The 15,529-nt window shown below is 40.3% G+C and overlaps 1 protein-coding gene across 7 annotated transcripts in view; it reads right to left on the bottom strand.

Moving 5' to 3' along the window:
- Window positions 1-9,474: 9,474 nt before the first annotated feature.
- Window positions 9,475-15,529, bottom strand: part of atp10b (ATPase phospholipid transporting 10B) — a 268,819-nt gene continuing 262,764 nt past the window's right edge. For 5 of the 7 annotated variants that reach the window (XM_043703360.1, XM_043703365.1, XM_043703361.1 and 2 more), the window contains 4 exons: window positions 15,048-15,128; window positions 14,166-14,270; window positions 12,071-12,258; window positions 9,475-10,952 (listed from right to left, as the gene is read on the bottom strand). In XM_043703360.1, coding sequence (XP_043559295.1) covers window positions 10,670-10,952; window positions 12,071-12,258; window positions 14,166-14,270; window positions 15,048-15,128 — 657 coding nt within the window. In that variant the 3' untranslated portion in view covers window positions 9,475-10,669. The other 2 variants (XM_043703366.1, XM_043703367.1) reach the window with 2 other exon arrangements.

The following is a 15,529-nucleotide window of genomic DNA, read 5'->3' as shown; positions in this document are numbered from 1 at the left end:
AACTTCTTATTCTTAAGGCAGAATCAGGCAAAATTCTGATCATTGCATTAGCAGATACAGACTCTCTCTACATCACAATATTAAGCAGAAAAAAGGTTTCAAAATTAATGTTCATGACTTGCTGCATCCACAGGGACTGATTAAAAGCAAAGTATGATGAGCTATGTGCTAGATTTATTGTACCTTCCCTGCATACTTGGTAAATGAGCTTGCAACAAGACTGAATCAAAATGTTCTTCTCAGCCTTCTGTTCCTGCAAGATAGGAGTTTTGATGATCTAATCAGATTCCTTGAGGGATATGATCTCTCAGCACAAAACTGTGCACAATTCAGCAACAATTGATATTTTATTCAAAGGAGCAGTAGAAACATTTCTGGCCTTAAATGCAGATGGTTCTGCTATAACACGTTTCCTCAATGCAGACTCATTATAACGTGATTGACAAATTGGGGGCGCTATTTGTAAAGGTTAGATTAGGTTAGATTCCCTACAGTGTGGAAACAGGCCCTTCAGCCCAACAAGTCCACACCGACCCTCCAAAGAGCAACCCACCCCCCCTTTCGTAAAATGCAAACTTTTAAAACGTGTGTCAGCTGTAACCCGATTACATCACCAATACTTTAAGCGGTGTTTCCAAAGCATGATTTTTCTATAACATGGAGTTGCACAAGAACGCAATCATCACGTTACAGAAAAACTGACTATAGGTCAATGTCCTAGTAAACCAATTACTGCAACATAATATCAAAATGTGGACGAATGCAATAGGAACTCAGCCAAATCAAGTGGTAAGAAAAATGATATGATGCCCTGCTAGAGTTTTAAAGCACTTAAAGGAAGGAATGAGGAAAGTATAAAAGATTTCACAGTTTTGAGGTAATATGGAAGAATATGTTACAAAATAGATGGTGCAATACAATAGATGAAACAACAAGAATATTTCTACAAAATGACATTTCTCTAAGGAGGAAAAATACATAAAACTATGCCTTTAGCGATCAAGGGTAGAAGACAATTAGGTGTTACTTTAGACCATAAGATGGAGGAGCAGTAATAAGCTATTGATCCCATCGAGATCATTCAATGAGATCATATCCAATCTGATAGTCCTCAAATCCACTTTCCTGCCTTTCCCCCGTAGCTCTTGAATGCCTTGCTAATTAAAACCCTGTCTATCTCATTAATATATTAATGACCCAACCTCTATTGCCCACTGCAGTAAAGAATTTCATGGATTCATTAACCTCTGAGAGAAAAAAAGTCCTTTATCACTGTCTTCAATTAGTGACAGTCTGCTCTGAGATTATACTCTCTGGCTCCAAATTTTCCCACAAGGAGAAACAACCTCAATGCTTCTACCCTATCTAACCACTTAAGAATCTTATTTGTTTCCATCAGGTCACCTCTCGTCCCTTGATATACCATGGCTACATAGTTATGTTTACAGATGAATCAAAAAAATAAAGAAAGCCAAGAATTGAGAAGGTTAAACAGAATAGGTGGGAAGAGATTGAAAGCTATTGAGGTGGGAATAGACAGGTGATTTGAAAACAAAACTCTGGATACAGCAACAGTATCAAATACTCATGCTGGAGATAATAATTTACAGGTGTCTCATTCAGTTATCTTCCAATGCTAGGTGTTAAGAGGTAGTTTTCCTGGGTTGGGAACCTTTGAACTAGGGGACACAGCACCAGAATGAAAGTACAATAAGGACAAACTTTAAAGAATTGAAAATATTCAAAGCTGAAGTTGATAGACTACAATCTTCTCAGAAATCAAAAGATTGAGGTCAAAATCAATTACTCCTCCTTGTTCCTCACCCCCAGGAATGAGCAGGAAGCTGCAGCATGGGGACCCAACTTCTTTCTTCCTTCCGGTATATAAGCTCAGAATGATGGGTGGACTTCCTGCCTGGAACCCAATTAAAAAGCTGAAGTACCCATCACTGCTGATCTTCAGCCAGAGATAAAGAGCGCTGGAGAGGGCACCCTTGCTGAAAGCCAGTCGCCTGCTGTTGTTGGTAAAACCCACTCTCTCCAAAAGCCAGTTACCTTCATTCTCGTCACAAGCTCTACCTAAGGATACCTTGTCAACTCAAACTGTGGGACAAGATTTAGACCAAACCTATGGACATATGATGTAGGAGCAGAAGTAGCTCTCTAAGCCCCTGAGCCTGCTCTACCATTCAATAAATTCATGGTTGATCTGTTTGTGTTTTGAATTCCACACTCTATCTCAATCACCTATTTCAATAACCTTTTAATCCCCTGCCTAACAAGAACCTCGGCCTTAAAAATATTCAATAGCTTCAACTTTCATAATTTTCTGTGGCAACAGGTTTCAAAGTTGCACAACTCTATGAGAGAAAAAAAATCTCCCCGCCACTGCCTTAAAAGGTCAACCACTATTTTAAAATGGTGCCTCTTAGTTTTGGACTGACCCAAAAGAGGGAACACCTTTTGGACATCTATCTTGTCGAGATCATAGGATCTTATATGCTTCAATTATGTCACCCCCTCATTCTAAACTCCAGTGGAAACAATCTCAGCCTGTCCAATGCTTCCTCAGAACAGAGTCATTCTTGGTATCAATCTAATAAATCCCCTCGAAATCACATCCAATGCATTTAAATTATTCATTAAATAAAGAGACAAAAACTGCACAGAATATTCAAGACATAGTGTCACCAATGCCATGTATAATTGAAAGATAACATCCTTACTTTTATGCTCAATTTCTGCTGTAAAATATGATGTATCCACAAACTTACTTTTTTATGGTTCATGTACTAGAACACCTAGCACCTCAGAATTCTATAGTTGTTCTCCATTTAACTAATATTCTGGGCTGTGTCTTACATTTCAGTGAGGAGAAAGTGAGGTCTGCAGATGCTGGAGATCAGAGCTGAAAATGTGTTGCTGGAAAAGCGCAGCAGGTCAGGCAGCATCCAGGGAACAGGAGAATTGACGTTTCGGGCATAAGCCGTTCTGCCTGACCTGCTGCGCTTTTCCAGCAACACATTTTCAGCTCTTACATTTCAGTATCGATTTTGCCGAATTCCACAGAGGGTTTCTCTCCACGAGGGCTCGTGAATTATCACCCAAATTCACTATATACTTTGGTTACATGGTGCCCCTCATAGGAGCTAGATTTTACCACTGTTTGGATATCCAGAAACAATACTGGCGTCCCTTGTGCTGACACCATCTTTAAAATGCCATTGCACACACACATCAGTGATGACATTCCAAAGCTTCCCTGTGTAGTTGCAGACACTAGCAGAGGGCAGAGTAGCTAAAACGAAATTCACAAAAACGCTCCAATCTTATCTTCATGGACACTGAATAATCTGTCTTAACAAAGGACTCAGTTTTATCACCTCACCTTAATTAATCATGTACTTGGTATAATGTTAAACCTTTCTTCTGTTGCTTTCAGGTCTGATTCTACTTTTTTGGTTGGAAGCTTTTGCGCACACAGGGGAACCCATTTTGTCACTACCCAATATCCTCTCTATTCCTGGACTCCTCTCTCAGGCCTTTTACATGCATTTAATCCTTTTTTTGAGAACTCCCAATGTAACACCAGCAATTTCATTTCTCAGCTCCCCCCCACTCACTGTAGCCTGTCTCATTCTAAGCATGCTACGTTCTGTTCTCTCAGGTGTTGGAGATACTGGTGCTGTTCTCTCTCCCTGGCGTTGTCATCAAACTCACTGACGGGAGGTGCCAGGGTGGAGTGCTGTTATTGCTGGGTGAGCTGACCTCAACTTAGCTGGTGCTGAACGCCAACTCTCTGACATCATTGTCAACCTTCCCTGGACCAGCACCCCACTATGAATATCAAGTCATCACTTCCAGAACAGTATTGACTTTGTATTCTTTTGTTACTTTCCCTTCATGGCTTCCAAGATCCTTGAACAGAACTGTCCTGGTAGACCTATCAACTCAGGACAGTAGGCCCACCCTCTGGCCTCAGGGAAAATCACAGGTCAATGAACATTTCCTACCCACTAGTGTTTCAGACCCCAAATTGATTTTGATGGTGAGGTCCTGAAGCCAAGCAAATATTTTGCCCCCAGATGACAGATGAAAGGTGAACATGCTTAACTCTGTTTTTATTTTTCTTGTATTGTGAAATTACTCAGATAACACGTGATCATCTCAATATGACCGTCTTTATATTTTCTGGACTAGAGTCAGAGAAGAAGCTACTTTCATTTGTATAAAGTTAACTTAAAGGCATGAACAATGGGACAAAGTACATAACCCGTCCAGGAGAGTTAAGAAACAGGCAGAACCACCTTCAGCCTGAGGATGGGATTCTTCCTGTTCATTAGCACAAATTGGGAGTTAACAAATCGGAAATGAGAATCAGTTTGGAAACAAGGCAGTCGATTCAAAATTGCCCGTTCTTGTTCAGTAATTTCACCCCACTAGTTTATAATAGTTGGGCTAACCTTTCCAACCATACAACGAAGAAAAGGGTTAACTGTTTTACCTTCATAAAACCTGCATACCCTGTCAGTATGTACTTGAACACTTATTGTACTCACAAGAAACAAGATCCAGAAGCTCCTGAAACTGAGGACATTCTGCTTTTCATTTTTCTTAAGTGACTGAAATTGTTGAATTGGCAAGCTGACCCACAGTTAATAACTCACCAACATTTCAGTTACTGTTTCTGATTGCTACAATTTCAACAGTGAAGGTCAATTTAAATTACAATTCTGTTAAAGAAACTTATTTCTCAATACCGTAAACAGCTTGTTTCGTTCTTTCAAACTCAACAAAATAAATTAAACAATCTAAGCCAGATAAATTGCTCACACAAGTTAAAAATTGAAACCTTGCTTCCCTGTGAATAATATTTCTTTATTTACTTCTTCATTCATGATGTTACTCAGCTGCATAGATTAGTAGTGAATTTATTTTTGAATTTGCTCCAAATTTGATTTGGAAAACATTGTTCAATTTCAGAGGTAATTTGCAGGAATATTTTGAAAAATTATGAGCTTACATGTCTTTATTTTATTTTTAAAGAAACAGGTTGAATGAAGAAAAACAGTAAAATAAAATAAATGTTTTGAACAGGAAAGTAACTCCAGACCAGTTATGATGCTAGTCACTGTCAACATTGTGTGATGCCAAGAATGAGTGTGACTAATTGTTATGAACTAGGCCAGACCCCTCAAAATATTTCAAGAAAGTAGCCCAGACCTTAACTTTGCTAATTGTTTTCATCAGGTGCAACGCTGATATTCCAGGAGGGATGTAGCAGGTCAAACCACTTAGTTTTAAATAAAACAGAATTTATTTGCAAGATTACCAAATAAAACACAAACAAAAGAGAACAGAGTACAGAATAATTTAACCTTTCCGAAAACTTGGCAGATCATCCCAACTTATTGATGCTGTTCCAAATAATTGCAAGAATCCCCATAAAAACCCCTTGGCACAAAAAGGTAAAATCAAACATAGAGTCTTACAGGAAAATGTCAGAGAGAGAGAGAGGATCGGCATGGACCTGCTTCTTTGGGTCCAACAGCTTTTCAACTGCCTGACTGCTTTCAGTGAATACCCAGACAGCCAAAAACCAAATCAAACCAGAAAACCTTTTGCTTGAGGAAGTATCTGTAAGCTATAATCAAATTGGCCCTAGAACCCATCCAAGCCCAGACTTTTTGGAACCTGTGTCTTTTACGACCCCCTGAAAAAGAAACCAAAGACAATTGTGTGCAGTTCTGGTCTCCCTCCTATAGGAAGGATGTTGTGAAACTTGTAAGGGTTCAGAAAAGATTGGGTTGGAGGATTTGAGCTATAAGGAGAGGCTGAATAGGTTGAGGCTGCTTTCCCTGGAGCTAGGGGTGACCTTAATGGTTTATAAAATCGTAAAAAAATTATAAAATCCCAATTCCTTCGTCTCCGTTGCATCTGCTCCCATGAGGACCAGTTCCAATACCGTATAACCCAGATGGCCTCCTTCTTCAAAGACCGCAATTTGCCCCTTGACGTGATCGACGATGCCCTCCACCGCATCTCCTCCACTTCCTGCTCCTCTGCCCTTGAACTCTGTCCCTCCAATCGCCACCAGGACAGAACCCCACTGGTCCTCACCGACCACCCCACCAACCTCCATATACATCGTATCATCCGTCGTCACCTCCAAACAGACCCCACCACCAGGGATATATTTCCCTCCCCTCCCCTATCAGCGTTCCGAAAAGACCACTCCCTCCGTGACTCCCATGTCAGCTCCACACCCCCCACCAACCCAATCTCCACTCCTGGCACCTTCCCCTGCAACCGCAAGAAATGTAAAACTTGCGCCCACACCTCCCCCAAGACCCCAAGGGATCCTTCCATATCCACCACAAATTCACCTGCACCTCCACACACATCATTTACTGCATCCGCTGCACCCGATGTGGCCTCCTCTACATTGGGGAGACAGGCCGTCTACTTGCGGAACGTTTCAGAGAACACCTCTGGGACACCCGGGCGTGTCAGCAGTATGCAGGTGTTTGTGGGGGTGGAAGTGGTGGCGACGACAGCAGAAGATGGCGCAGAAGTCGCAGAACACGTGACGTCAGCGATGCTGTGAGGGGCAGAAGTGATGTCACGCGTGGTGCATGTGAAATCATTAGGGGTGGAAGTGGCTGCGGAAGCAGCCACAATGTGGGGCGGAAGTGATATCATCGATCGCCATGGGGATGATGGCTCTACTGGCCCCATATCTAATGGTGGCCGAGCAGTTCCGAAAGCCGGGGGAATCTTCTGGAATGTTTGAGGAGTGCAGGTTAGGGAGGTGTGTATATTAAAGTTTGCTGTATTTACAGTTTTTGATGTTTGAGATGGTGTAGAAATACTGTTTGTTGAGAGTATGAATTCTTCTTAGAATATAGTACAGAAAGGGTCCTTTGCAGTTTTGAGAGAGTGTGGCCCTCAGTTGAGGCATAGCTGACTGTAGAGAGGTTAGGTGGTGGTGCATGGCTGCAAGTGTGGAGCGGAGGATCCTGAAGGAGAACCATTGCAGGTGGTTTTGAATTTGTAGTCTGTACTGGTTGTCCTGTTTGGATCCAAACCTTGCTGGTTTGAATGTAATCCGAAGTCCATGTGGGATCAGTTGGTTGCAGAGGCAAGCACTGAGGAAACAGATGTGGCTGTGGTAGCGAGTCTGTTTCAGGACATGGTTGAAGAGCTTCAGGGCAGAGGAGATGACTTGGGGGTTGCAGTGAGAAAGAGACTCACTGAGATCTTTGTAGAGAGAGGAGGAGAACTTCTTCAAGGTAGGCATCCTTGCAAGAGGATTTGCAGTAAGGTTAAAATCAACTAGGTGGAAGTGAGGATTGCAGATGCTGGAAATCAGAGTCATGATTAGAGTGATGCTAAGAAAAACACAGCAGGTCAGGCAGCATCCGAGGAGCAGGAAATTCGACGTTTCGGGCAAAAGCCCTTCGTCAGGAATAGACAAGATGTTTTCTCTGGATTGGGGGAGTCCAGAACTAAGGCCATAGGTTTAGGGTGAGAGGGGAAAAATTTAAAAGGGACCTAAGGGGCAATGTTTTCACGCAGAGGGTGGTGCGTGTATGGAATGAGCTGCCAGAGGATGTGGTGGAGGCTCGTTCAATTATAACATTTAATGGACATCTGGACGGTATATGAATGGGAAGGTTTTTGAGTATATGGGCCAAGTGCTGGCAAACGGGACTAGATTAGGTTAGGATATCTGGGTGGCATGGATGTGTTGGATCAAAGGGTCTGTTTCCGTGCTGTACGTCTCTATGACAACATAATCTTGTTAAAGGACCGGCATCATCACACTAACACAGCAATGTTAATGAGTGGGGCAGGGATTACATAACATTAACTGCTACAGTTGTCAGCAGGTAATCAGAGAATGGCCAACATTCGTGACACTCTTCCAACTCCAGTTTGATTTAACCCCAACCCACTCCCCCTCATCTTTGATGGTTTGCATTGCCCTTAACACACCTTGTCCACAGGTTAATCAATTGGAAAGTTTGTGTAATCTTCTGGTGGTGATGAAAAAAAAAGTACTACGTGTGATTTGGTGATGGGGGAAATGTATTGTTTAGCTGTGTGTGAGATCACTTCTGTATATAAAAGAAAAAGACAAATGTACAAGATTCTTGATCCCTACTGATTCAATTTTGATTTAGCCCTCTCTCTCTCTCACGTTTGATGATCTGCGTTGTTCTTAATGGGCTCTGCATGTAAACTAATTAATTAGAATACACAAGTAATTTATTGGTGGTGGTTAATAGATGAAAAAAAAACAAGGGTGATTTGGTGATGGGCAAAAACAATTGTGCGGAACAGTACTTCTGGATGTTAAGAAAAGAAACAGGAGGCTCTTGATGATCTGTTTTGCCCTTGTCAGGCATCACGCACAATTTAATTCATGGGAAGACATGGGTGATTTAATGGTGGTGGATTACAGTTGAAAAGTACCATGGTCAATTTGGTTGGGTGAATAAAAAGCCATTCAGTTATGTGTGATAACCTTTCAGCACATAGAGAAAAAACGATGGCTCTTGTTTTACCAGCCTAGTGAAATTCTCTGGATTGCCTCAATGGCAAGATATCTTTTCATATATGAGGGCCCTAAATCTGCTCATGGTCTGACTAGTGCTTTGTAGAGGTTTAGCAAAACCTGACACTTTTGTACTGTATTTCATTTGAAAACATTCCCAAACTTCTACTTGCCTTCCCTATAATGTATTGATCTCGGATGATAGATTTTTTGTGGTTGGGGAAGAGGACTCCCAAATTCCCCTGTTCTGCAGCTTTCTCCATTTAAATGACATGCAGTCCCTCTATTCTTCCTGTGAAAATGCATGATCTCAGAGTTTCCCACATGTTAAAATGCTACGAACAGGTGCAGAAAATAATCAAGAAACCCAACAGAATGTTGTCTTTTTTGTCTGGGGATGGGAGTATAAGGATACAGCAATGATGCTGCAGTTATGCAAAACCCTGGTTAGACCCCACTTGGAGTACTGTAAACAGATCTGGGCACCACATTTTAGGAAGTCTTGGATATTGGATATATTAGAGGAGAAAGTGAGGTCTGCAGATGCTGGAGATCAGAGCTGAAAATGTGTTGCTGGAAAAGCGCAGCAGGTCAGGCAGCATCCAGATTCCTGAAGAAGGGCTTATGCCCGAAACGTCGATTCTCCTGTTCCCTGGATGCTGCCTGACCTGCTGCGCTTCTCTAGCAACACATTTTCAGTATTGGATATATTAGCTTTCAAGAGAGTACTATGTAGGTTTACAAGAATGATCGCTGGACTTCAAGGGTTAAGTTATGCGGAGCGATCATACAAATTAAGCTTATTTTCTCTTGAATTTAGAAGGTCATAAAGTAATCTGCTTGAAGTCTTCAAGATATTAACAGGAAAACACAGGTTAGATGAAGATAAACTATTTCTTGAATTCGGGTGATCAAATGGCGGAGCAGACTTGATGAGCCAAATGGCTTAATTCTGCTCCTATTTGTTATGAACGTAACATCCTTGGTTAACCATGGATAGCTTATCCCCTCATAGAATAATTCATCCTCACCGGAATACTTCTTTGCTGTGAGCCATGAACTATGTTTCCTGTGCTGAGGGCCCCAAGAGAAGGCTATCCTCCCGGACTTAACTGAGGCTTGCTGATGATCGTGACAAGCTTCCTGGCTCATGCTCCATGTCCAAAATGGTGACTCTTTGGAGCAAGCAAGGAGCTGAAGTTGTCAGGTGCCGATATTGAATTTCCATGTTGAGAATATTTGAAATCAAGTTTGTTTGGCACATTTGGCAAAATAGGAAACAGAATATTAATGAGCCAAGTTGTGCCATTAACATGCAATAATCCCCTTTAATTTATTAACTCAATGCTATCTTGTGAGAATCTCACCACCCTGCTTGTCAAAAGCTTAAATGGCATCACATTTTGCTTCCACCATAGAGGCTGACTTTACTGGACCCTTACCATGATTTGGTCAAAAATCTTTCAATAAAGCATATCACTCAGTCCCTGATAATATTTCCCTCACTGAGTTCACATTTCTTGAGTGTGACTTTACCTCAGAACCAGAACATGAAGCATTGACTCTGCTCCCCATGCAATAGGTACTATCAACCTGCTCAGTATTTCCAACATTTTCTGTTCTTGTTTCAGATTTTATTATCCACAGTCATGTGCATTTCAATGATCCTGGTTATTTAAGTTCTTATGAAATCAATGAACTTACACTTAATTACTTTGGGCAGAGTGTTAAACAAAATCATTTAAATTTGCACAGTTAAGAACCAGTTGACTGTCATAAAGACAAACAAATATTAATGGCACATTTGGTAGATTAATTCAGTTCATGTTGTCTTCTTTACATGAGATAGAGAAAACTCAGACTTGCAGACTAGGTCTTTCAAAACTTTGCATGTGGGCAAATGTTTTGTTCATTTGACACAAAAGGCAGTTCTTCTAAAAAGGTAAAATGTTCTTTTAAGGTTTGTAGCTGTTTTTATTCCCTATTTAACTCTGACTGAGAGGGAGGAGAAAAAGTTTCTCTTCTTTCCAAAGCTATTTGTGAATGCGTAGCTCCATTAGAATCCTCATCATTTCCATTTTGTTATCTTTTTCCTATGACACGTGATTTTCACACGCTATTGGTAGAATTCTGCATTTTCGTTCTCCCCACTGGACTGGAAGAAATAAATTGAGGATCATAATTACTTGACATTAGACGAGGGTGGTTGACATTTTCAATTGGTGATTGATCTGCAGAACCTGTTGAAGATGAAGTATCATTTTCTGAGGTGTAAAGGCCTTTCCACTGTTTAATGGTTCGAATGCATTTTTCCCAGTCCAATTTGTCCAGTTGACGAGCTTTGAAAATGCAAGATGTAAACAATGTACCTTGAAGGCTACGAAATAAATACCTGACAATATAAAGACACACATTAAAATTGTTTCTTACGTTTAGGAGGAGAGCTACTAACATGTCATCCAAGTTTAATCCAACCGCTATAAATTCATGAAGCTTACACTAGCAATTTTTTTCACTGTCAAAAAAAGTTCCTTTTTATAAAAGCATTAAACAATATAATTCCCTGACAAATGTGATAAAGCCCAGCAGATCTGGAGCTATATATGGGGTAATATTAGTCACCAAAATGGGTGAGTTTGGATCAAGTGGGAAGTTAAAAAAGATTAAAAATCTAAAACAGGAACCCAGCCTGCTTTCAAAAAGGTCTGGGTATTAATGGGGAAACTGACCCACTCACTGGAAATTGTCAGTCGGGTGTCTGTGTGTTTCTAGTTATGTAGTATTTCTTCTGCAAACTTGTGCCAACTAAACTCCCCATGCCTTGGGAAACCCAACAGGTAAAATGCAAGTAAAATAATATATTGCATTGGATTCATTAAGCAAGTGCCATCTCATTGTGGGTCAAAGTGAAATTTCAGGCCCAACAAAGCTGCCCATAAACATTGCCCAGTTCTACCATCTCTCTATGACAGCCGTCCAACATATCACTGTGTCCCTATGATTACTGGCCCCTACTGTGATTGCTGAAGTTCATATCACTTCTGAATTCCTCACAACTTCCGGCTCTACCTGATCCTTCACATCTTCAATCTACAATCCCGCCAGTAAGGCAAACTCTTGCATCTATTGCCCATTGCATCTCCCCTCATAATCTCTGACTTTGCTAAAATTACATCCAACAACATTCTCACCTCTAACCATGAATCCTCCAAACCCACTCCTCATCAACCTTCAACATGTCACAATCTACTCCACATGCAAAACAATTAGCTTGATTCGCTTTTATGGAGAATTTCATAACTGGTTATTCAGGCCAGTTTCCCAGAAGGGAATCTGTTTTTTTAAAAAAATGCTCCATGCCATTCAGAGTTACAAAGCACTGTCGCCGTGCATTGTTGGAGATGTAAAGTAGCTAATTTAGAAACTTCCTATCAGATTTTGAACATTCCTCTGTTGGTTATTCATCCCCTAACAATGTCCCCAGTCATCATGAATTCGTAAATAGATTACCTTGGTAGCAGGGCTAGAACTGGTGTGATGAGACAGATGAGGTAAAAGAGTGGATCGGTCATCTGACGTTGCATTATCCAGTAGGGATTAGACGGAGGGTTGCAGATCACACATTTGGCACAGTACACAAGAGTGACCAAAAAGTAGAATGTGATGCTCCCAATTATTGAACTCCAATGCAGCCAAGTCTGTCAGAAAATGGTTAAAAATGTAAGATGTAAAACAATCTAAAGGATACAGGCATAGATTTTCCTGACCTTGTCTCTGGTAAAAGCCTGAATCATCAATCGAAAAGGTCAGAAAAATTACATTGAGGCTTATTTCACTGAATTTCTGAGCTCTTATTTTGTCTCAGAATTTCTAAGGTTGCCCAAAGGAGGACAGAGCTAATAATGTTATGATCCCTGATCCCATGTCAATCAATGGGTCCACAAGTTTTCCATAATAACCCAAAATTATCTGTACAATTATTCTTTTTCAATTGTTCAAATCCCTCCAACATAAATGGATGAAATTCCAATGGAAGCCAGCAGACTTGATCATAGTGGCCTAATATGCATTGAATTTATGGTTGATACAGCGTGGCATTGGAAAAAACACAGCAGGTCAGGCAACATCCAAGGAGCAAAAGAGTCGACATTTCGGATATAACCCTTCTTCAGGACTGGTAGGGGGAAGAGCGCTGAGAGATAAATGGAGGGGTGGGGAGGGGTTCTAGGGGAAAAGTAGTTGGGATGGCGCTAGGTGGACAAAGGTAGGAGGTGATGTGATAGGTCAATGGGAAGTCTGAGGTGGATAGATGGGAAGGAAGATGGACAGACAAAACAGGTTAAGAGGATGGATCTGAGTCAAAGGGTTAGATTTGGAATGTGTTGAGGGAGGGGAGATTTGGAAACTGGTGAATTCAATGTTCATTCATGTGGTTGTCAGCTCCTGAAGTGGAAGATGAGGTGTTCCTCCTCCAGTCTGTGGGTACATGACCTAGCCACTGGTCAGCCTGCTAAATCTTTATACCAGGAGAAAAATAACTTACATTCCTGACCTAGACAGATGCAATGCACTTTTGGTGCTCTGTGTCCTCTCAGGAAGATAATCACTCCACTGTACTTATTTAGTGATCAACAAGGTACAGTGGTTCAATAGAAAATAAAATAATTTTGCCTTTTTGTTATTTTTTCAGAATTTACATTTACTCTATTCACTTTAAATTATTTTTGCATTTTCACTGTCTTTGGACAATATATATTGAACAAAACCATTAAAGTAAATATTTCACTCTTCACATAACTTGTATTTATAAATTCTTCTCCTTTATTTCTCCTTCCTTAGGTTTGGAATGCAGCGTTCCTACATAGGGACAGACAGAAAGCTGCCAGGGTCCAATTAGGTGAAATCAATGGAAAATAATATGAGGCAGTTGGAATATTGTTTGATCCAATCTTGATAACTTCATGGTGTTTTGGTCCAGGTTACGGTGGCTGAAACCAACATCCACATTGATTAACAAAACGTTCACTCGATCAATGTAAAAATTGGAATGGTTACTTTCTCTCTCATACAATCTACAGATTTAAAATCAAACTCAAAATCCCTTAATAATTACTTCTTGATTCTTCTGTAATTCAATTTTAGTTTAATATGGATGGTGATCATCAGATGCAGCTAAGTTCTTAAAAATAAAAAGTCCAAATGTCAATACCTCAATTATCAACTTCATTATCCACTTCACTCTTGTAGTCTCTCCCAAACATGACCCAGCACATCATCAGATAACCTCCTTCCACGGAAAATATTAAGGCTTAATAACTTTAAAAGCTATTAATTATTACTCAGTTTCTGTTGCATTCTACATTTTATTTAAAGAATGAACAGCGATTATCTTCATTAATTATAATTATTTCTCAAAACTAAAGCCTGGAACTAAAATCTGTTTAGACATCCTGACCGTAAAACTAATTTCATATTCATGTCCTGTGCTAGTATGACAGACAATGTTTGCTTCTATCATAGCAAGGAGATTTACTGGAAAATACTCAATGCATTTTTCCACTAGTTGAAGGACTATATAGTACGTATTTCTGAGATCTGTACTTACCCATGTTTTGGTTTCAATTGCCAGATGTGCTAGGATTGTAAAGACGGACAGAGTATTCATGGGTATTCCAAATGTAAAGACATCAATATTTGAATCATGATAAGTCTTAAAAGAAAAGATTAATACAGTTATTGAGTCATACAGTCCGAAAATAGACCCTTCATTCCAATCAGTCCATGCTGAACATAATAATACTGAACAAACTAAACTAATCCCACCTGCCTGGTCCTGGCCCTAACCCAATAAACCTCTCCTACACATGTACTTATCCGAATGTCTTTTAAATATTGTAATTGAACCCATATCCAACATGTCTCAGGAAGTTCATACCACAAGAAAACTACACTCAGCGTAAAATATTTTTCCCTCTTATCTTTTTTAAATCTCTCTCTTCTCATCTTAAAAATGTGCTCCCCAGTCTTAAAGCCCCCCGTCGTGTGGAAATGACAATTATAAGTAACCCTATCCAGTCTTTCTTGATAACTCAAATCTTCCCTACCTGGCAACACCCTGCTAAATCTCATCTAAATCCTATCCAGCTTAATAATATTCTCCCTATAACTGTGTGACCAGAACTGGACACAGTATTCCAGAAGAGGCCTCATCAGTGGCCTATACAACCTCAATATGACTTCCCAACTCCTATATTCAAAGGACTGATAAAGGCAAATGTGTCTTTATGTGACACAAACTTCAAGCAATTATGCACCTACACCCCTAGGTCCTTCTGCTCGTCAATACTACCCAAGGTCCTACTATTAATTGATTAATTCCTACTGTTGGTTGTACCAAAATGCAATTAATGTTTTAAAAAGTTTATGGAGAAGATAAAATGTAAATCTGATCAAAGTTAGCAATGAGTAGGTTGGCTCAAATACTTACAAAGTATGGAATGAAGAAGCAGACGAGACTCTGATAAAACGCATCCATCATGTTGATCCCAAAAATACAGAGATTGGAGACCTGGAAAGAAGGTGGGTTTGAGATGAAATTAACTTTGTTTTTCTGTGTGTTTTGAAGTTAGTAGTTTTGGAAAAGTGGTCAGCTGTAGATTGTAACAGTCAGGGGACAGCATATTGCAATAACTGTTACATTTGATCATGTCTAGAAACAAGGCAGGACACTAGAATACTTTGATAAGGTAACCAGATCCAATCAAGGGCCAGACAGTTTTAGTCAGTGGGAAAAAGGGGCAGTCAAAGAAGGTGGCTTCATACAGCAATGTGCCGCTGTTAGCTCTGAGAACCTGGAAGCAGACTGGTGTTTCAGGAGTCATTCAACGCAGCTGCAAGTTGGGGCTTAAAGAAAGCTCTGACCAGCTATTGCTTGCTGTATCTTGAAAGACTGGAGTTTGGAAAAACTGA

The sequence above is a fragment of the Chiloscyllium plagiosum genome, chromosome 14 (assembly GCF_004010195.1).
Source record: "Chiloscyllium plagiosum isolate BGI_BamShark_2017 chromosome 14, ASM401019v2, whole genome shotgun sequence".
NCBI lineage: Eukaryota > Metazoa > Chordata > Chondrichthyes > Orectolobiformes > Hemiscylliidae > Chiloscyllium > Chiloscyllium plagiosum.
This window is presented reverse-complemented; position numbering and strand designations above follow the sequence as displayed.